Source organism: Cygnus olor, chromosome 25, assembly GCF_009769625.2.
Source record: "Cygnus olor isolate bCygOlo1 chromosome 25, bCygOlo1.pri.v2, whole genome shotgun sequence".
Classification (NCBI taxonomy): Eukaryota; Metazoa; Chordata; class Aves; order Anseriformes; family Anatidae; genus Cygnus; species Cygnus olor.
In genome coordinates this window covers 417,583-439,491 of record NC_049193.1, presented here as the reverse complement: position 1 = coordinate 439,491, position 21,909 = coordinate 417,583, and the positions used below count along the sequence as shown (strand labels likewise).

General features: G+C 45.5%; 1 protein-coding gene across 1 annotated transcript in view; it reads right to left on the bottom strand.

The window, feature by feature from the left end:
• Positions 1–18,168, bottom strand: part of SKAP1 (src kinase associated phosphoprotein 1) — a 136,423-nt gene extending 118,255 nt beyond the window's left edge. Inside the window, 3 exon segments of the mRNA XM_040537067.1 lie at positions 523–548; positions 11,645–11,750; positions 18,039–18,168. Coding sequence (XP_040393001.1) covers positions 523–548; positions 11,645–11,750; positions 18,039–18,072 — 166 coding nt within the window. The 5' untranslated portion in view covers positions 18,073–18,168.
• Positions 18,169–21,909: the final 3,741 nt, after the last annotated feature.

The window sequence follows — 21,909 nt, the reverse complement described above, 5'->3', positions numbered from 1 at the left end:
CACAGGAGCAACAAGACTGGAAGCAACTTAAGGTTACCAAACAGTCTTTGCTCCTAAGTCAATGGCCCCCAGGAACATGCTGCCCTTTTGAATTTCAATCCTTTTCTAGAAACAAGAGCTTTGCAGAAAATTTTCCTGAGCTTGTCCAAGACAGAAAGTTTACATTAACACCACACATTTTTGTATTATTTTATAGAATGACTGGGTTGGAAGGGACACAGGCCACAGGCAGGGGCACCTTCCACTAGAACAGGCCGCCCCATCCATTTACTCTCAAGAGTAAGGAAAAACAGACTTCTGTCCAGGGAGAATATTAACCCCAGCTCCTGTTATAGCCCTTACCCCAGCTTTGCCCCTTCCCATCCCTCAGAACTGCCACACACAAGCTACGTATTTGTTTTAATGAATAGCTCTCCTCCTTGTTGACTTTGCATAGAAAATACCATACAACCAGCCCTTCCCTGCTCCCCAAGTTCAAAACTGGGAGAAATCATGCCTCCTTCCCCACTGCCTTGTACTCACCTCGGGGCAGAAATTCCAAGTGATACCTAAAAGACAAAAAAAGGGCATAAGCATACATTATTTTCTTACTGATTTGTTCTGGCCTGATAAGCAAGTGACAGATGGAAGAATTATACCAGACACGCTGCCAGGAATCCAGTGAATGGTTAAAACACATTTTGTGAATTTCCTCTAGATGTTTCTTGCCAGTCCTACGAATGCTAACTGGCCCCTGTGACATCCTCTGCTACCTAAGGAACCTCTTTCACTACTCGTATCTCCCCCTTTTCAACAGCTTCAAAGGCTCCCAACTTCCTGCCATTAGAACAGGTCTCCTACGCAAGAGAGATGTTTACATGGCCTTTCCCTTCACAGCCTCAATTAACCTCACCTCGCACCTTCCCTCCCGCAACACTGCGGAGGGCAGTAGGCACACTGCCCTTCAGTGCCTCACTGCCACAAGCTCTGCTCACAGGGACACGATCTGGCCGCAGCTCTCGTGCAAGCAGGTCACATCAGGAAGTTCAAAAGGCACTTAAACGCACCAAGACGCCCCGATCAGCTTTAGCATCTTTGCTGTGTTTTCCAGTTCTTTTCCTCATTTTCCTCCTGTTCCGCTCATGCCAGCTCTCTACTACGCTGGTTTGCAACCCTCTTGCTCAAAATTTATCTCCACTGAGTGGAGATTCTGTACTCATTTAGCAGTGTAGAAGATCACAGACCCAAGACTGAGAATTTTCCCTGCAGAACCATGAAGATGAAAACTCATGGGATACATATTGTCAGTCCATGCTTCGTAGCTCTCCTGCAACAGCATCTAAAAGCCCTGTGTGCCAGGCAGCGTGCGATTGCCTCATGCTCTCACACACCAGAACTACTTCAGAGGGCCATGCACCGCAGAAATAGCCCTTCCAAGAAGAAATCCCCCAAGAAGAAACAATCATTATTTCTTTCTCTCTCACTTTGAGCGCACCTTTGGCTAACACGAGCCATTTTAATATGGGAACAGCACTGGCACATTTTGGAAACAGATCAAGGACTGAGGATGAGCCACATGACCCATTCACAGGCAACATGTGTAACAAAGGGTTGGTCTATAGGCATTAGTGGCAAGAATCCAGTACATAAAAATCCAATCAATTTGTTTCCTCATTAAAAGCTTTCATGAAGAAAATGATTTAATACAAACATTCAAGCTACTGACACAGATTAATTAGAAAACAACAACAGAATTCTGATTAAGGGCATAATATTTGACTTGTTTTCTTTGGACAAAAAAAATACGCACAGACAGAAGAAACTTTTCTGGGAGAATGGACTCCCACAGTGATAAGTAACAGCTGCAATCTATTGGAAAGAGCCACACCAGTGTGCCTTGCAGCTAGAAAGGGCCGTAAATACCTCTTGGCCCTGGGGCACCCTCGGCAGTGCTCCCCCACTTTTAGTACAGGCTTTCCTAGCCATCCTGCGGCAGCCATACCTTCTCTCTCTCAATCCCCAAAGCCACGCTACCTGCCCCAGGTCAGGGGAGCAGTCAGAGCAGCTCCATCCTTTTGCTTCCAACCAGCACGGGCTGTTACTGCAACGCGCGAAGCCCTGAAGCCCCGGTCTTGCGCCCAAGCCCCGCGCTCAGCACGCTCCCTGGCGAGGAGCAGCCTCTCTCCCAAGGCTCAGCCCACGGTGGGGGCCTCCACCGCCTGGCCCCCGGGTCCGGCACCCACCGAGAGCCGCAGGACTTTCGTCCCCTGGCCAGCCGACGGCTGTGAGACAAGGACAGAGAAATCACTTCTTGTTTGGTGAACTTTTGTCTCTTGTGCTTGAGAGACTGTCCTAATCTCCCCTGAACATGTTTTAGTGATAACATTTACTGCACTAGGACCAAAATGATTTTCTGTCACTTCTAATTCCAGTTCAATAAAAGTATAAGAGCTTTGTTTCTAACCTCTGTCATTTTTAATACAGTAAAATGGTTTAAAAAAATGTAAAATTGAGTTCCATTTCCTATTGGACCAGCAAGCTCATGTTAGCTTCACTCTGATCCAATTTGGGGGGCGGGGGGTTGATACCAAAAAGATGTCTTGCCTTTTTTTTTTTTTTTAAAGGCATAAGGAAACAGTCAAAATTCTAATCTCATCAGATCAGGATGTGTTTTTAATCTCATGCTTTGATCATTTTCACTCTGAAAAGGCTTAGGCACAGAATGAAAGTTAGTTTAAATTTTAATCGGGAGTGGGAGAAGACGGTCTTGTTCTTACAGAAGATGAAAGAGTAATGACCTAATTCCTTTATCTGCCACTGCATGAAAAATTTGGATAAATTACTTATCTTGAGAGCTTAAAAGGCACCCAGATATGATAGCACAGTATTGTCAGTTCACTGAAATGATAGGATTTCTTTCTTTTATATGCCTACGATGGCATGGGAGGAAGGGTGACTTTCAGCATGTGTTCCTCCCACTCCCTTTCCACAGGTAACATCAGCTTTACTTATTCAGCAAGTTATATTTGCACAGTTCTAAGGGAGACTATTTTTTTTGTTCCTACACTACTCAGGAAATGCAATTATTTAGGCAAAATGCCTATTTTGTTATGAAAACCTAGGCAGCGAACAGGGTTAGTTTAAATACATCTACAGCCACAAGTCATGTGCATGCTTATAGACTCAGAATAAAGCTTGTTTCTGTGCAGCAGGAGAGGAGGAACTCAGCTGGTAGAACGAGGTTACTCATCTTGGGCCACCCTCCAAAACACATTAGTTGTATGGAGTTTGAGGCCAATTCTGATTTTTGTTCCCAGTTAAGACATCTCTAACTGACAAGCACGTTGCATCTTTACCTGGGCGTAACAGGCAGTGACAGCGTGCAGTTCTTTGCCTCTGCGGGGGGTCACCCCAAAAGTTATTTCCTGTGAGAAATTATTGGACTAAGTGTGTAAAGATTGTAATTGCTCCATACAAATTCTCCCTTGATCCAGACAGACAAGTTGGAAACCAGACGTCTAAGCCTTGCTCAGATGAATCTGTTTTGGAGGTTGTTTGCCTTGGGATGAGGTTTGAAATTTTCATCCGTGATCAACAATTCTTAGATCTCAAACACCAAGAGTAAAAGCTTCTCATTCATTTTCTTTCAACCCAGAAAGTTTGGGAATTAGCAGTTAAGAGATGTCCAAATATATTGCTCCTTCTAAGCACTGTTTTAATAAAAGCTTCTCTCCACCAGCTGGAGGTGGAATCCCCTAAGAAGAGTGGCACTTAAGGCAAGCGTAGGAAAGAGCTTTCAGCCAAATATGAAGGTCCAGTCTATGTTAGTCCTTGAAGAAGTGGAGAGAGATGGGAAGACTCGTGACAAGTGATTAACTAGCTTCAGCAAAACAAAGCCACAGAGGAACGTATGGAGAATTTTAATGTGAGATGTAGAGCAAAGAACTAGCCCCAAAATATCAGATTTCTGTTACAAAGCCAAAGAATGAATGTTGCACTGCCAATACTTTAACAAAATACATCCTATAAGTATTCCCCTCACATAGTTTGCAATGAACCACCCACCTCTCTCACCTCATCGGTGCATATTTTGGGCCAGACAGAAAGCCACAGATTTGTTCCACTTAAAACACAAAGTTTCTCATGATCATTTAGCCTTTGAGGTTACACAGTCAACAAGCAAACACGAGGGAGTCTCATTTGTCTGGAAGTGTTTATGTTCTTTGCTCCTGAAAACCATGCACATCTCAGTTCAATTTATCAGCCTCGTAGTAGCTATGACTCCAACTGGGCCCAATCAAAATCACAACTCAACTGTGTAAACAGACCTCAAAGGGTGAATTGTCACGAAAAAATGCTGCCATGTTACTGAGGGAAACTGAGTCACAGAGCAGTCAAGTTTGCCAGATTGCCTTGTTCCAAACAGGAACCTGCTTCCCCTTCAGCCCCAACTAACATTTATTTCTCAGTGCCTTGTCTAGAAGGACCAGAGCCTTCTGCTACCTCCCACAGAGCCACGACTTGGTCTTCAGGAGTGGAACATTTCCAGGACACCTCAGCACCTTGGCCACAGGCCTTAACCTTGCACTGGTTTGTTGCTGGAGAAGTAAAATTGATGCTTTTGGGATTGCTTCCAATTAGGCACTTGTTAGGTTTGAAGCTAAGCTATCCAAATCCTTCCGAGTATTAAAGAGTCATCTTCAAGAGATGAGAATTTGCTTTTCATAGCTCTTTTACTCAAAAGTAATCAACCGTGGATAGTGATGCTGCCAGGCCTGACCAAACAGGGACTGTTCCCTCGAGGAGCAAAACTACGGGCAAAAAAGTTACTTCAACACTCCTTTCACCTCTGTGGCAGTGTTTAAACCAGGGAAACCCAGAAAAAAATCCCTTCTTCCAAAAGGAAGGACATATTAACCTGTGAAATATACCAGGACAAAATTTCCCCGGTCAGTATTACTGCCACACTAAGTCTAACTTTGCTCTTTGGTATGAGCACAGGACTCGGCTTGTCTTTGAGGCACAGAGATAACTTGTTCTCATGCCTTCATCCCCAGCCTTTACAGAAAACTTGAGTAAAGTCGCCCTGGGACTCCAATCCCTTGCTGCATGGTGGGGGTCGCAAATTCCATCAATGGCACAGAAATCCAGTAAAACATATGATCGACACACCCGTTCCTCCCATCCACCACTCGAGTTCGCTGAGCAACATGCACTGCTTGCAGCAAATCCCAGAGCTGAAGGACTCGAACCAGAACAATTTGGGGCTAGAAGCAAAATTGCTGTTTGAAATCTTATGGTCTGTATTATGCCAGGGGTCAAGCTTGATGGTTATAATTGTCTCTTTGCAGCTTTAAAGTTGTAGAGTCTAAACCCCACTTTCCTCTCAGACTCAATTTTGTCAGGAACCATACAATAAAATCAAGTTTCAATCAAATTTCCTGCATTTTCTTGTCCAATTAAGAACACTAATATCACCACAGCTGTTAAATTAGGTATTTCAAGACAGTCTAATTTGTTTGGTGCACAGTATTTGTTGCTTTTTAATGTTTGCAAAATTTTGTTTTTAAAATCAATGCTGTACAAGATTTCAAGCAGGAAAAGATGAAAATGGGATTGGGGAGCTCACCATTAGCAAAGTGTGTTACAAACCACTTCAAATGCATTTCTCAGTTAAATGCTACAGAAGTAGCGGCAGCAGCTATGCAAAGACTCTGGTTACACAATTTCAATCATTTACAGTCCTCAGGTTTCAGATTAACAATGCATTCACAAGGAAATGGATGGTGAAACAGGGGTAATTTTATCAACCGGAATGGAAAATGATGCAAATTACTGAAAGGAGTCTAACCCAGAAGGCACCAAACTGCATTATTGGCAGAGCGAATAGCCACATTCACCCCAGGTATAAAAGCAGGTAGAATGTGATAACAGCTGAACTGAATTTGTTCCCCTGCCATGCCTGATCTTAACACAGGAGAATTCCTTCCTCATCTCCTTCTCCCCCACAATGGGAGGAAAAAAATCCCCTACTGAGATTACAGAATAAATTGGGAACATCCTAACGGAAACTTTACCAGACTTTAAAAAGAAGTAGTCACCACAGTCAGTATTAAATTTGACTGTTGCGAACTAAAGGAATGCCTGTGCTCACACACACCCAGGCACAGCTGTACTGGTGCAGGGTGGCAGCAGTCTTTAGATCTCCATTAACACCAGCTGGCACGGCGCACACTTACACATCCCCAGGCCATGCCAGTGCCTCCCCTGCACGAAGGAAGAAGCATCCTGGGCAGCTCATTCGTGGGACAGAAATTGAAAATCCAAAAATTTCTAAGTATTTCTGAAGTGATGGGGACTTTTTTTTTCATTTAGTGGCTGACGATGAGAATGAAATCCTGCTCAGCGCAATTGTTTCCTTGCTGAACAAATAAATCTCAGCTCTCTGAAGAACACGGAGGAGAACAGCACTTTGCCTAATTAAGGACAATGCGGTGGGGCTATAGACCAGCCCTGGTGTTAATGTGCTGAGCTCAATTATCTGCCCATAAGGTCACATTCTTAAATTCTTTTTTATCTTGGTATTGCACATTACTCAGCATAATGAGTTGAATATTGGTGGGAGTTACAGACAGTACATTTACACTAATGAAGCAAAATTACCCTGAAATTGCATTTTCTTTAATTTCAATCTCAAAACTTTAAAATAAGGTTGAAGCTGATGTAATAGATGGAAGTTAATACACTTAAAAGTTTATTAAAATAGGCTAAACAGTCTGGTTTATACAAAGTTTTCAATGTACTTCCATTCATGAACCTTTTACAGTCTTACGGTATTACCTCATCACAGGAAGAACCAAGCTCAACCCAAGAATTTGGGTGATGTTCCCCTGGTGTTGAAATAGCCACAGTTCAGCTACGCTTGTAAACCAACAAAACCAGTAGCTTATTGTGACTGTGCACAAACCACATGCTGCAACAGCCTGCCGAGATTTGCACTACAACTCCAAGGACCCCCACACCAGAGGGGATCACACTGCGTTTATCCTTACATTTGTGGCCAAGCCATCCTCTTCCAGCTACAGCAGCAAGAGGAGGATTTCTTCCTGACAGTAACACTGCACCTGTGTAACTCAAAGCTTCAAAGGGCCAGGTGTGGCAAAGCATATACCAGAAAGGAGGTGATGGTGCTACCCCATCCCAGTGAGTCTGCTCCCTGAAGACAAGTACTCCTGCAGCTCAGATGAATCAGAGCATGGAAAAACACACGTAGGTATCGGGAGCATCTTGGATCCCCTCAGTATTCTGCAAAGAAAGGCATCTCTGCACCTAGGGTAAGCAATCTAAGTTCAGAGACTATTCATTTTTCTGAACTTCATTTTTACAAAACAAGGCTCGCTGTGTCAGAGACCAACCTCCCACTGAAAGAGCAGGACAGCTGTGGGGCTTCACTACATGATCAGACATTTAAGACCCACCCCAGACTTATCTCAGACACCTGAATCCCTCAGCCAGGCAGGGAGCACACGTCTGCTGTGCAGGCTGGGAAGCCAAACGTAATGCCAGCCACAGCACCCCTGTGATTGTGGCAGGGCACCCCAACAGCAGCACGGCGGCCGTGGCAAGCCCCTGGCTTTGGCTGGCTGCCTCCAGCGGGCCAGGAGATGGCTGGGAGCTCTTCGTTGCCTGGTTAGAAGGCCAGGTGCTGACTTCTCCCTGACAGCACAGTAGCTGTATTGGGAATACTGCCATAAACTAAGAAGGATTAGACAATGAGGCAGCAAAATGAGGTTTTGGGCTTGTTACCCAGAGGTGAAGAGCCTTATCTTCATGGGAGCTCCTGCTGGTGGAAAGAATGAGAGAAAATGGTCCTGTGTTAGTTACTAGCAGCAGGATTGAGCCTCAGGGTCATGCCATTGTTTTAGTCAGAGTGGGGCAAAGCGACGGTAGATGGTAGAGTTCCAGTGCCTATTTTGGATTTGCTAGTGAGTGTATGTAAGAAACTCAACATTGAATCTTTCTCTTCACTTCTGCTTTGATATACAACAGGTCTGCCTTAGCTCTCCTTTTAGCACTATTACATTTTGCATCAGGAAAAAAATACTAATAATTTGTATCCATCAGTGCAAGCCTGCCTTCTGACAGGGAGTTTTAATAACTGGCTGACTCTAAGGAGATAGAGGAACTATTTATCTCCATATTTTTAAATAAATCCCACTCTCCCCATCTCACCCTCTGCCATTGTAACTGCTCTAGAAGTGTCTAAACAGTGAGGTGAGGTCATTTAACAGCACGACAACTTTTTTTTTTTTGTTACTGCTCTTGCCAAAGGACAAGAATGGGCTTGTGTTCCTGAGTGGAGTCATGTATCCGATTCATCCCAGGTGTCAGACATCTGCTGCTAGCTCTGCAGCTGGCTTTGTTAAGACACAAGAAACAGCAATGCTCTCAAGGAACGGCTTGAAACAAACCCTCAGCACCAACCAACCTAAAACAGAAGCAACTAACAACCTCTGGGGCTTCTGGAAGACAAGAAAAACTCTGCCCCAGCAGCACATCCTTCCCCTGCCCTCCCGAAGTGCAAAGCTGCTATTTTAGCAAATTCGATCCATTACAGACGCTTTGCTTTTCCACGCAGGACTGGAGCAACGTCCTCAGCCTATGGTCAAGGTAAGCAACTGCGTCCACGCCACCATGCTGCAGCCACCATCCTGTGCTCTGTTCCTTCCTGGGGACCAAGCCTCCAGTTGTGCTCTGTGGCCTGCTTTTCTGGATGCCACACAAAGCAATTGGGGAAAGCAACAAAGGAAGAGGTTATTGACACCACCAAAAAGATTAGGAAAAAAATCTCTAGGCCTGGATTTACCTATGAGATCCGAAAGTGAAACAGGATCCGAGTTAGCAAGGGGGAGGGGAGAGAGAAACTGTTTCTACAGACCAGAGCCATTTGAAGAGAACATTTGGTTTTAAATAACCAAATGATTTCTGAAAGTAAAATGGTACAGGGACTCATAACTCAGCTGTATGGTGACAGCCTTCCCACAGCTGCTGCCTGCAACGCCTCTGACATGGCTCCTTCAGCAAAAATACCATAGGCTGCCCAGGAAAAAATTATAACCTGCAAACACAATCCGCTCCCTACCTCCTGCACTTCTTGTGGTAAAATGGGAACAATATATCCTCACAGGTAGCACGTGGAGACATAAAGCCCAAACACTTGTTCATATTATAGTCATCAGCGACCCTCCTGGAGGGGGGATGTTACGAGGCCACTGGGAGAGCTGCGATATAAAGACCTGAAGGCCAAGTTACAGGAACAGTTACTGAGACTGGCTCAGGATAATCATACTAGATTAAGCTCTTCCCTTTCAGAGACATGTGTCTCTCTCCAGTAGTTTAGCAGTTTACTTATGTCCATTATGAACCCAAATAATGAAACCCTACACGCTGTGTTGTGTTCCACCGTGCAGAGGCGAAGAGGCAGAAAGCAGGGCTGCTCCGGGGAGGCAGGCGCTTCCTGAACACGACTGCCGATGATTTCCTGAATACCCGCCACAAAAGCCACAGGAAGCTCACTGAAGAGACAAACCTGCACCTCATCCCCAGGAGCAAGACCTGCCTAGATCCTTTCAAATAAAAGATACAGTAATCGTTACAGTAATCTCCCACCACAAATCATTGCATTAATGGCTCAGGTCAGAAGAAGGACATTTGTACACTGTTCTTCTCACCATTTCCAAATGCCACCAAGCAATAAAACGCAAGTAGGAGATCAGCAGCGCCCTGTACCCTTCGCTCAGGGGTCTCACTTTCTCCTCCAGAAGTATCTGCAATATCTTCTTTCAACAAGCAACAGGGTTGAAGCCCATATCTTAACCTGAACATCCAGGAAGAATTTGTGCATCACCTCCTATCCTGATGCAAAGGCTGCTTCACTGTATATCCTGCTCATTTGAGATGACACTGTTTTTATCCCAAATTGTATTATTCTGCTGAGAAAAACGTAAGAGTCTAGGCTGGTTCTGTGACACAGAACGCAACATTTGCCCCAGGACTCTAAAGGCTGCTCCTTCTTGAGCCTGTCACCAGAACTGCACAGAATCTCTAAGGAGCCAAAGGCCCCCGAGAAGATGGTCACAGCAGCACCTTACCCCACTGCTCAAGTGCCACTCACAGCTCTATCAGCACACAAAGACAGACCGCCTACTTCTGAAAGCAAGAACAATTTGGTAAGTTTGCCAAGTACTTGGTACATTTATCAGATTCTGTGATACTGGTTTTTAAAATTCATTCAAAACAGACCTAGAGTTGCATTATACAAAAAGATAATAGCTCACTTTTAAAGTTTTGTGCTCTCAGGACTGCTGAAAAAAAGCTTGTCAACGTGAATACTTCAGGTTCATAATTCTGTTTACTTAACTGTTTCCATCCCAAGTCAATACCTGGCAACAAGGGGGAATTTTTCAGAGAAGCCACACCAGCCTGCTGTAACCATGCAAACAAGCATTTTCTTCTCCAGTATTCCAATACACTGCTAGACACACCTTTCCTCCATTAGATATGCTGCAGCCCCATTTTCCAAAGGCTTCCATCTTCTGCATTCAGCTTGTTTCAATTATTCAGGGCAACCCAGGCTGATAATTACACAGTCCCGAGTTGCTGAGTAAAACTGATGCTTAATTAGCCAGCAGGAAAGATCGATTAAGATACAGCAGGGCATCTTGCAAAGTTCCTCAGTGGGACTGCAGGGAATAGAATCTGGCTGTGCCCTTCCAAAGGATAAAATTCTCTGCATCTCAGGGATTTGACAGCAGTTTTATTTAAACTGGATGCTTATATCAGTCAGCCACCCTGAGTTTTATTGTCAGATCTTAACTTCAAATGACACAACTCATATCTTTTAACTAGAGCATTAACAGCAAGCTCTATATCACATTTCTAGCCAAAAATATAATGCAGCTGAGGCTGAAAGTTTTATGTTGCTGGAGGCTTAAATGTTTTCCTGTTTTATGTTCCTTGATTTTCCCTGAGCATGACTGCACCACCTTTGTGTGCTTCGCTTAAATCCAAATGATGCAACTCATACTCTCATTGAAGGTTTGAGCAGTCCTGGGGACAGGAGATTTTGGAACCCAGTTCAGATCCAAGTTTTAATTTGGAAAGCAGTTGTTCCTCCTTTTTACTGTATCAAAGTACAGGTAATGCCTGTTTAAGTTCAGGAGCCACTTGTGAAATAGATAGTTTCAGCAGCATGAGCCTTTGCTCATTGTATTGATTTATCCATGTGCCTAAGTATCAAGTGTTGAATTTTCTTCCACAAAATCCTCTCTAGCACAATGGAGAAGGAAGAACAGGACAGGATCAGAGATCAGTATGCAAAGAGCTGTACAGACACAGCCCAAAGCACAATTTTTACTTTGAAACGCAAAGATTCCAAGGACAAGCAATGACAACTCTGCAGACAGCCAAATATAACTGGCTAGCGTTAAATAGGAGGGTGCACAAACCAGTATGCAGTGCACTCACATTATACCAAGCCCTGAATGCCCATTAACTTTCAAAGCACGGGCCAATTATCCAATTATTTGAATGCAGCATGTGGTACCTCAAGGTTTGGCACTACTCTGAAGCACTTTCATTGGCAAGTTATGCAGACAATACATACCTGGCTTTGACTTGCTGAAAGCTGAAGAGAATTGCATCCCTCTGCTCCCTTGCTTTAGGGCTCAAATTTTCATTCTGCAGTCCATCCACCAGGTAACATTCAGCATCTGGTAGAGAGAAAGCTACAAGTTAAAACCACAGGCAGATAGCTGTTCTTGGCCAAGAAACATGGATCTGGATACCCAATGCCTTCCACATGCCACTCTGCTATGACAAACCCTAAAATATGCTGCTGTGAAAGGCTTTTGGCATTAAGTAATGTCATTCAAAGGATCCAAAGCACTTCTAATATCAGTTTAAGGTATCCACCAACACTTAAAGGAAATCCCAACCTGTGGTTGGGTTTCACAAGGACACTCTTGATAAGAGACAAGCACTGAACAACAGGTAGGTTGCACTAGCCTACATAGACTTGTATCACGTCTGCAAGGTTATCACCAAAACAAAGTATGTGTTTACTCAGCAGACAGTTGGACAGAAGTAAATATGGTATTCGCTCACTTGGAAAGTATATGTAGAAATTTAACCTGAACTGGAAGAGATGAAGTACCTTCTATTCGCATGAATATTTGCATTCTTTACAGAAACCTCAAAAAAGTCTTAGAAAATAGGACAGTTCCAATCACAGCTGCTCTGTAGAGGAGAGTATCTTCCTTGTACTTCAGCAGCTTTACTGAAAACTTTCCCTAGCAAAGACTGGCTTCAAAACTATGGTGTTGTACATCCACAGGCCTCTCCAACCTTTAATTCACACTCCATACTGAGATACTAATGTCAGTTTAATATCCTGCTTGCAAGACTTTCAGCTCCTTATGCTTCAGCTGCTAGTACAGCAGCCAGCACTGTTTAGGACACCCCAGGAATCTTCACAGCTCCTTAAACAGCTCCTCCACCTGCAAGCACACTCAAGATCAAAAATGCCACAATAGAAGTAAATATCTTTTTCTGTTAAAGTCATGAGCCCTTATTTTTGTCACCTATAACAAACATAAGAAAAGCTTAGAGCTTGAGGGAAGAAAAAACAGCTCTTTAAAGTGAAGAGCTTGAGCAAGTACAGAGCTTGCTCCCTGCCCAGTCGTGCAAGGGAACAAGGCCAATGCACGGGCACATCCCCAGGAACAGGGGCCTCTTCCCACCTGGTCCTCAGTGATGGACAGGCAAGACCAGAGAGACCGAGCTCTGAACACAGCAGCCTGCGGAAGGAGGAGTGAATCCAAGTAATGCTTGTTTCCACAACACTCCTGTTCTTGTTTCTGGGTTTGTTCAGCTGAAAGCAGCAGTTTCTAAGGGAGCGATCACTAATAAGCACATTTCAGCCAAATTCAGACTCCTCCAAGTCCCCACCAACTCCTTCCGCTGTCTCCCTGCCTTTCCTCCTGCCATGAGTGCTCTTGACCCACAAGAACTAGGTCTGAGTCAGCTGTGCCTCATCATCTACGGCCCCACACTACAGCCAGCACTTCGCAGCCAAGAAACAGAGGCTAAAGCCCACATACAGCACTGAGGATATCAAAGTGTCCTAGCACAACACCTCTGACATGGGCATGCACAGTTGTCACAGCTCTGCTGATGGGCAGGAACACCAATTCACAGCACTGCTCTCAAACCCACACCTACATCCAGCAGCAGTGTTGCCCTGACATGTCTGGACTCCTGGAGCTCCCAAAATGCCTATTAATATCAAGCTCCCTGCTAGTAATTTAGCCCTGGGTGGCCCGCCTGGGATCACACAAAAGCTTTGCTAGAGCAGCTGAGCGAAGCTCTTTAAATCCCAGGCCAATCCTGTAATCCTTAGGCTAAATTTAATTTTCAGTACATCTCCGTGCAGTTTTAATTGTACACCCAAGATATAGTACCAACTTAGGACAAGCCTAACACTGCTGGACTTGCACCACTTACACATTGCACAGAAAATAACCAAGCACATCCATCTAAGCACAAAGGATAGATACACCTTTCTCTGAGAAGCTTACTATAAGAACAGATGGAGGCTAAGGGAACAATTTATTATATACAAATCTGCTTTAAAACTGCACAGCATTTTCATAGTCAATGAGGAAAAAAAACAAGAAACACAAACTGCCCCCAAAATTTGGGCAAATATCAGTTGCATCTCTGTCCTTTTTAAACACAGATTAGCTCCATGAGCATGTGATTAGCTCTAATATGGCATTTACTTACTGCGATGTCAGCACAGATCGGCTGCTGGATAAGTTATAGTAGAACTACGGTCACTCCTGCGAGCCAGGCAGAGCCCCTTTCAGAGCCAGCCACTATGTTTATAGCACCAGGAAATGAAAAAGAAAGCCTAACCATAAACTCTCAAAGTGGATCAGGAAGAGCAATATGTAAGCAGCTCTAGAGTAAATCACCCTAATGTTAGTTTTACTGCTTGTCAGTAACATTATATTCTTGATGTTTATAGATTGCTCTCTGTGATCCACTCTGAAAGTTTACAGGACTCTCCTTTTCGTTTCCTGCAACTAAAAAGGTGAGGTGAAAAGAAACAGTTGAAATTTCATCAAGTGTTTCAGGAGGGTTTCTAGAGGCAATTGCAGATAACCACTTTAATCCTGCAGGCAATGCACAATATTGTAAGAATTATGTCACAACCACTGAAGTCCAGGCAGTAAATAACCTTCTAATGGCAGCACTAAATTCTAGGAGTTAATCAGCACTCAACAAGGAGATCTGAAAGGTATTTAGACGCCACGTGTATTCTCTCCGTGCACACACAAACATTATTTTTTTTTACTCTTTTCTACTCATTTGCCATCAGAAGGCCAACAACAGAAAACCTAAATACAGAGGAACAGGTCCCCTGACCCACAACACTGTAGCTACGTAAGTTAATCCTGAGCTAATCAGTCTGCTCCAACGCTTACTTGCTGCTTCACACAATTCCTGCTGCAGTTTACCACCCCAGGTGGCTGTGAAAAAAAAACAGTTTAAAAGAGTTTATGGCACATATCAACACAGAGTGCAGATACCTTAAGCATCCATGAAATTGCATTAATATTTCCAGGATGCTACCCGAGACAGCCAGGGGTTTGGAACAGTAGTTGAATCATCCCCCTTGTCCAAATAAAAGCTGTGAGCTATCACACTTTTTTTTTTTTGAAACTTTTCATCAAATTAAAGAACAGATGGTTTAATTGTGAACATTCTCAGACGAACATTCCTACTTTTATGGGATCAAGTCAGAAAACCTTAAGAACCAAAGCAACATTCGTACACCATCCTGCAATGGACTGAACGGGACATTCTCCCCCATGCAAGAGACAATCACAGAATCAGAGAGTGGCTGGGCTGGGAGGGACCTTAAAGCTCATCCAGTTCCAACCCCCTGCCATGGGCAGGGACACCTCCCACCACAGCAGATTGCCCAAAGCCACATCCAGCCTGGCCTTGAGCACTTCCAAGCACGTGGCACCCACAGCTTCTCTGGGCAGCCTGTTCCTGTGCCTTACCCCCCCTCAGAGTGAAGAATCTCTTCCTAATACCTAATATAAACCTGCCCTCTTTTTGTAGAGAGCTGTTACCCCCTCGTCCTATCCCTACACTCCCTGATAGGGTCCCTCTCCAATGCAGGAACTGAGAACAGCTTCCCAAATTTGCAGCATCCAAGTCTCAATGCCAAATTCCCTGATATTTAAGTTCTGGGGCACTCGTGATGCTACATCAATGCCGACTGTAGCTTATTAGCCTTCGCAAAGCAGAACATTTTATTGTTTATTTTTCAAACAGCATTGAGGCTTCTCGCCTTGCTATCAGCAGCTTTCAGCTTTGTTATGCTTTGCAGGTGCAGTCACGGTCTCACAGTACAGCATCTGTTCCATCCTTCCTGCTGCCCAAACTCCAGCAAGAAAATGGCTTTCCAGACCTACTACCTGAGATGAAGAGGATCAGTCAGGGCAGGTGAAGGGAGAAAATAATCAGACTGCCAGCTTGCCTCTGCTTCTACAAAGAAAAACAGAAGCCCTGGATTTGTCAGAGATGTATCACATTTTTAAGAACCATTGTTTTAGCCTTCAGAAGAAATCTGTGCTAAACAAACATGGAATATCCTTAACAAGAGTAGTTTTAAAAGGGAGCTGACTGAGCCAAAACTGAAACCCCATGCAATTAGGAGGCAACGTAGTGTTAATGAGAATTTGGATCGCTTATGTTTGATGTGGAACAAAGTAATAGTTGTTACAACCACATCTATTCATAAACATAAGGTAATAAGCATTCATAAGTGTTGCAGGATTGCAATGTAGCCATGAAATAGCCCTAGAGTTTGTCTTTCAACCACTGCAACCTCAGAGATGTCTCCAGTGATAACAGCGTAAGAATTACTAGCTAGCCATGACTACCTGTTTTTTGGGCATCATGCATACAGTCCTGCACTATACGGACCAAAGGTTAATATAAGGAAGCAAATACTATTGCCCGTACAATAGTACACATTTACTCTTCAAGTTTTACCTTTTACTTTAAATTTAAGAACTCTTACAGTAATGCAGTTTGCAAATGCTAACAGCTTAAGCTCCTTCAGCCCCAGCTTGCATAGCAAGAAACCTCCTTAGCCACTGGAAGGCCTCAAGACTGTATATATAGATTGTTAAGACACAGCAAGTTTGATACAGAGGTATGTGACATGCAATTAATCTCCATTCATAGCCTGCTATACTTGTCAGCAAACAAAGGCTGTGCTTTAGGAGATCTGAAGCCTTCAATTAAAAACAGTCAGCTAACAAGAAAATAATCTAAGTTAAAGGAAGGTGGCAGGTGCAGAAATGAGTTGTTTACAGAAGTGTCAGCACTGAACAATAAAGTGCTGCACATCAAAAATGTGAAAGGGTGAACTTCACTGAAGGCCCCATGATTAAAAAACAGAGGAGAAAATTTATACCTACATCTGGGGGAAGACACAAAGCATTTGGAAGTGAGCTTTGATGGGCTCAGAGGCTGCACGCTCACTCTCAGACTGACGGGTCCCAGGACTGGAAGGCACCCCCAGCCTCACAGCAAAGGCGACCAGTGCTCCACACTGTCAGGAGCCACTGCAACAGGAAACGAAAGGCCACAAACCCCTGAGGCAGACCTGGCTCGAACACAACTGCTCAGAGCTGTCGAGCAGGAACACACCAACAACTCCTTCGCCACCGCCCACCCGCATCCGCGCTGGCAGGATGCGTCAGAAAGGCGCACACGTTCAGCAACGGGCTGACGCTGCTGCTGCTCAGGTTTATTTATGGGGAGGTCAGCAAGAGTCAACAGGGCAGGAGAAGTCAACATGTGAACGGAGGTGAGTGTGAAAGGTAAGGCAATACTGCAGAGTAAAAACGCCAACCCTGAGTACAGCTTCCCCTGTTTGTGTAAATCTTTCTCACAAGACACCAAAGAAGCAGTAAGCAGTTGTTCAGTCGCAAACAGTAGAAACGGAACTCAGAGCTCTAACAACTTACAGCTTTTTTCTTCTCCCCTTTAAGAAATAAAAATGAAAAGGCAAGCTCCCTAAACAAGAACGGCCTTGAAGCTACAGGTTTGCGGCACCCCTCTGGGTGCCTAGGCCCGAGCAGGGAGGTGGAGCCAGAGGTAGCACACACGGAGCAGAACTTGTGGGAGCCACTAATGCCCGTCCCAAGGGCTAACGCAGCCACCTCTGCGGGGCAATCCTCTCACCAAGCCCTCCCGCACCCCGCTGCAGGGTCACCAGTAGTTGCAAAGGTCAGCACAGAATCCATTCATGTTTGTGAGGCGCAGTTTTACAGATGAACTTTTTTAGAACAGTTTCTGCTTGTCTGACCCACCTCTTCAGCGAGCTGGGGTGTAACAGCCCGAGTTTGCAAAGAAATCAGGAAAAACAACCTGAGAAGCCACCCATGTACCATCCTGTGGGCACGCAGAGCTGCGTGCTGTCAGCTCTCAGCACAGCTCATCGGGTGCTGGGGCCTCGGGAGGTCACCCTCACGTTACCAAGCAGAAGCGGGGCCTGAAGCCAGCGCTGCTTTCCCAGGCTGCGCCTCCGTTTCCAGTGGGGTTGGAGCTTCCCCGAGGACCCACAGCCAGCTTGCTCAGCGCATCCCCGGGGCGACACACAGCCAGGCGGCACCGCTGCCACGGCTCAACCAAAGCCTGCCGAGGGCTCACCGCAGCACCCGAGTTTCTTTCGCCCTTCGGACCCGCTCCTCGGTCCCATCCCGGCGGGGCTCGCCAGCGGAGCCGCTCGGTGCCAGCCGAGGGCACGCGGTGGGGACACCTGGCCGCGCCAGAAGCCGCCGCCCTTTAGAGAAGCGGCTCCCACCTGCCCCCGCTCCCCTCTCAGGCTCGGCACGGCGAGACGCAACAAGTCCTTCAGCTTCTCCCCCCGCCCGGCAGCGGCGGGGCGAGGAGCGCCGGGCGGTTACCTTCCAGCAGCCTCCGAACCTCCTCTGGGAGCATGGTCCCCGCCACCTCCTCTCCCCCAGGGCCGGCCCCGCCGCCGCCGCCCGCGTCCCTCCGGGGCAGGGACCCAGCGCGGCAGGAAGCGGGGGCGGGGACACCCCGCGGGGGGCCGCGGCCGCCGGGCGGCCCCGCCGAGCTCCGCGCCCCCGCGAGCGGCCCGGCGAGGCGGCGCCGCGCACCTGCTGCGGGCCTGCCCCGGGCGCGGCGGGAGCCGGGGCCGGGCCGGCTGGAGAGGGCGGCGGAGGTACTGCGCCGGCCGGCGGGGAAGCTTCCCCTCTTCCTGCATCCTGCGTAGGAAGGGGGCTACGTTCGCCCTTAGCCGCAGCATAGCCGCGCGCGTTTCTACGTCTCGCCCGGAGAAATAGCGGGGTTGCGCGCTTTAACTTGCTCTGTGGCAGGCAATAAATGCAAGCTGCGCTCTACCAAACAAAAGTGGCGTTGCATTAGATTAACCCGCAGTCCTACATCTGCTCCTCTCCTGTATAAATGAATTAACACAGGCTGGCTATGGGGATACCGCTATAATTTTTCATCGCTGCGTTCCCAAATTTTAAGCTCTACGCTGAAAAACCAGATACAGCCTTCTGTATCTGAAGCTCGTCAACGATTCCAAGGACCGGTTTGAGATTTCCCATGTGTTAAGTGTGGAGGATCCAATCCTTACTTTGCAGTGTCCTGGTATCAAACAGGTACTTATTTTTGCAGCATATGGAAAATGCTATTCTGAACATTCTTTCCACTTTTACCTTTCTGATATCTTATCCCTGGCACATGATCTTTAATTGTATTTTCACAACATAGCAAGTGTTTGAGATTACAAAAAGGATGCAATCAGGCTATGCTGGCCACCAATTGAAAACCACATAGCTACACAAATGTTGGTGCTTGCTGCTTTCACCAAGGGCACAACACAACACGAGCTTCTGACGCTGTACGTAGAGCCAGCGCTGTCTACTGAGGTGTATCGTAGTGTAATGAGGAAGGGCTTCTCTGAACTCTCAAAGGAAGCCCCCTAAAACTGCTTCTCTTCCTGCTTTGCAGCCCCCCCGCTCTGGGCAAGCCATCTTGCCACAGTAATTATCACAAGCTGGAAAAAAAAAATCTGTAGGGGAAAAGAAAAAGTGTGTTGCACTCCTAGCGTGCATAGACTGAGACACACGGCTTAGAGGCTGAGCATATTTCCAAATGTTTGCAGAATCAGATTCTTACTGCTCTTTGGGTGTGCCACCTGGAAGGAATAAAGGCTTAGTTGTTGGGTAGCAGGCTTTGCATAAAGGAAACCTGGAGCAGATTCCAGCTTTGCCCCAAGCTTCTTGCTTGGTTCAGTCAAGACAACCTGTGTGTTTCAGGTTTACGGCACAGATGCGATATAAGAGCTATGTTGGCAAAGGTAGAGCTATTGGAATGATGGAAGCATATGACAGAGGTGCTCCTCCATACGATAACATGCTTTGTGACTCACTTTCTGAGACTCACAGGTGAAACTGGGGAAAAGACTGTTATGCTTTCAGTTGATTGGTACAAATCAGATAACGAGCAGGCGTAAGATGAAGCAAAGTGCTTTGTGGTTTTGGTTTGGGGCATGTGCGCCTGCGACTCTATTGTTTTCTGCACTGCAGGCAGTGGAGTGAAAGGAGAAAACCCCTAAAGCAACTGCAAAGTTCTTTTGTGTCTTTTTGGTTGAAATATGTAATTTTATGCCTGTGGGGCAGCACCTCAATAACTCACATATAAATAACAGTTGTCAGACGGGATGGCTTTAAAGGAGGAGTGAAGGCACCGTGACCAGAGGCATGTTTAGTGTATGCAGCTGATTTACTGGAAAAGTGATGTTGCGCTGTTTTCTGTGTATTGAGTCTCTTACAGTGGTAACGCTGAAGTGACAGCTGCCATTTTGGGTTTAGTCACAAAGAAGACAAGACACTGTGTTTTCCATCCTGCTCAGGAAGGTTTGATTACTCTCCAGATCTGGAAAACGAAACACACCACCACTTCTGATTTGCCACATGGCTGTGTTCTCTACATGCATGTAATTTCAGAACAACCTGCAGGCAGACTTCACGTTGACAGTACCACTCGAGACCTTACAAGTTTCCTACTCTGGGTGTGAAGTTCACTCAGTTTCTGTCCTTTCCCCTTTATCTTCTATACTGCTGTGTGAGTTTGCACACACTGACAGCAATGCTGCAGCATAATCTTGATTTTGCCGTGTACAAGAAATTGCTCCGCAGCGGCACCAAATGCAGCACAGGAAACATTGCTGCAGTTCAGAGGGCCTCACAAAGGAGATTGCCTTGCTGGAATGCATATACATCACAGTAGTCTTCCCCATTACATCTCCTTGTCAGGTAGTGTTTCGTGAGTCAGGGTTTAGAAAATTGAGAATCTCCTAGGGGAGCAAAACGTGAATCTCTGTTAGCTGCCTAAGGCTCCTGACAGATTTGAGTAGTTCTGATTGTATGCAAGAAATGGTAGCACATGTAGGTGGATGTGTATGTTGGATGGATCTGTATACATGTTCTCACCTAGAAGTGTTTAGGGATAAGTATTTAAATGCTTCTGTGTAGAAATCCTCATTGGTTCATTACAGACTACAAATAAAAATCAGCTGATTGCTGAGACTGACTAACTTTAAAAATGAGTTTGTAACAGAATGAATGAGGTCCCTTAGATGGAAGAAACTGCCTTCAGATATGCCAGAAAGATCGATAAAACCTAATCAATGCAAATCTCAGAGGAAGAAATGTTCATGCAACTGCAAAGAAAAGGATCATCTCACAGGTTCTCTGCATTTCTGTAGCTCACATAATAGTCTGAAAGCATAAACTAGAAGATGGTCAGTGAGTCTTGCCCAAGAGTTAAACCAATTTATCATATTTAGGGTCTGGAGGAAATTATTCCCTACGTCAAACTAGCAGCGACTTGTTTTGCAGGTGGTGGGGTTCTGCCTTCCTTTGCTGGGGATTTCACCCAACAAATTTACTGCTGTTGCAGTGTTTATGACATCAGTAAAGCTCCAGATCTTTTCTGATCTGAGATGTATTGCACCTGTGATTTTTGGTCTTTTCTACAGATCTTAAGGTTATCATAAAGGCCTTGAATGTAGCATAAGGTGTGGATGGTAGCACTGTTGCACCCTTTGTGGTCTTGGACTATGCAAACATCCATGGCCCTGGCAGCTGGAGGCAGAGCTCAGCACCTAGGATGTTCCCCTCAGGCCCCTTCCGAAGATCTTGTTAAGGCTATGTTTACCAGGCATCACATAGTGTTATTATTTGTTAATAATAATAAAACATTTTTATTATTAAATCCATTTTACTGAGGAATACTGAGGCACAGAGTCCCAACTGCTACGCGGATGTACGTGCTGTTACTCAAAGCCTTAGCACCATGCAATTGCCCAGCCAAGCCTTCTACCCAACCTTAGTCAGTAGCAGATAGAGCCAGGCAGACTGATTCCCAGACAAATGACCTTTTTATTTTGTTTTCTTGCCACTTTCATTTTTGAATGTGTGAATAGGTTACAAATTTGGTATAGTGGTCAGCTGGGAAGGAGGTGAGGGTGTCTGGCAGTGACTGGCAACTTCCACTGCATCATTCTTCTGCAGCATCAGGCTTCATGGGCTGTAGATGTACAGCTGCCTCACTACATGATAAAAGCCCCACCTTAATCATTTTAGGTCTGAAGTTCAGCAGACAGGCTCTCTCCTAATGATATTCTGTTAAATGGACAAATTCCTTTGAAGGCTTGTCTTGCTTTGAAATCCAATTTCACAGGAAGCCAGATGTGGTTGGGTGTAGCTATGGAAACAAAGCAGGGCAGACTTAGAGGAG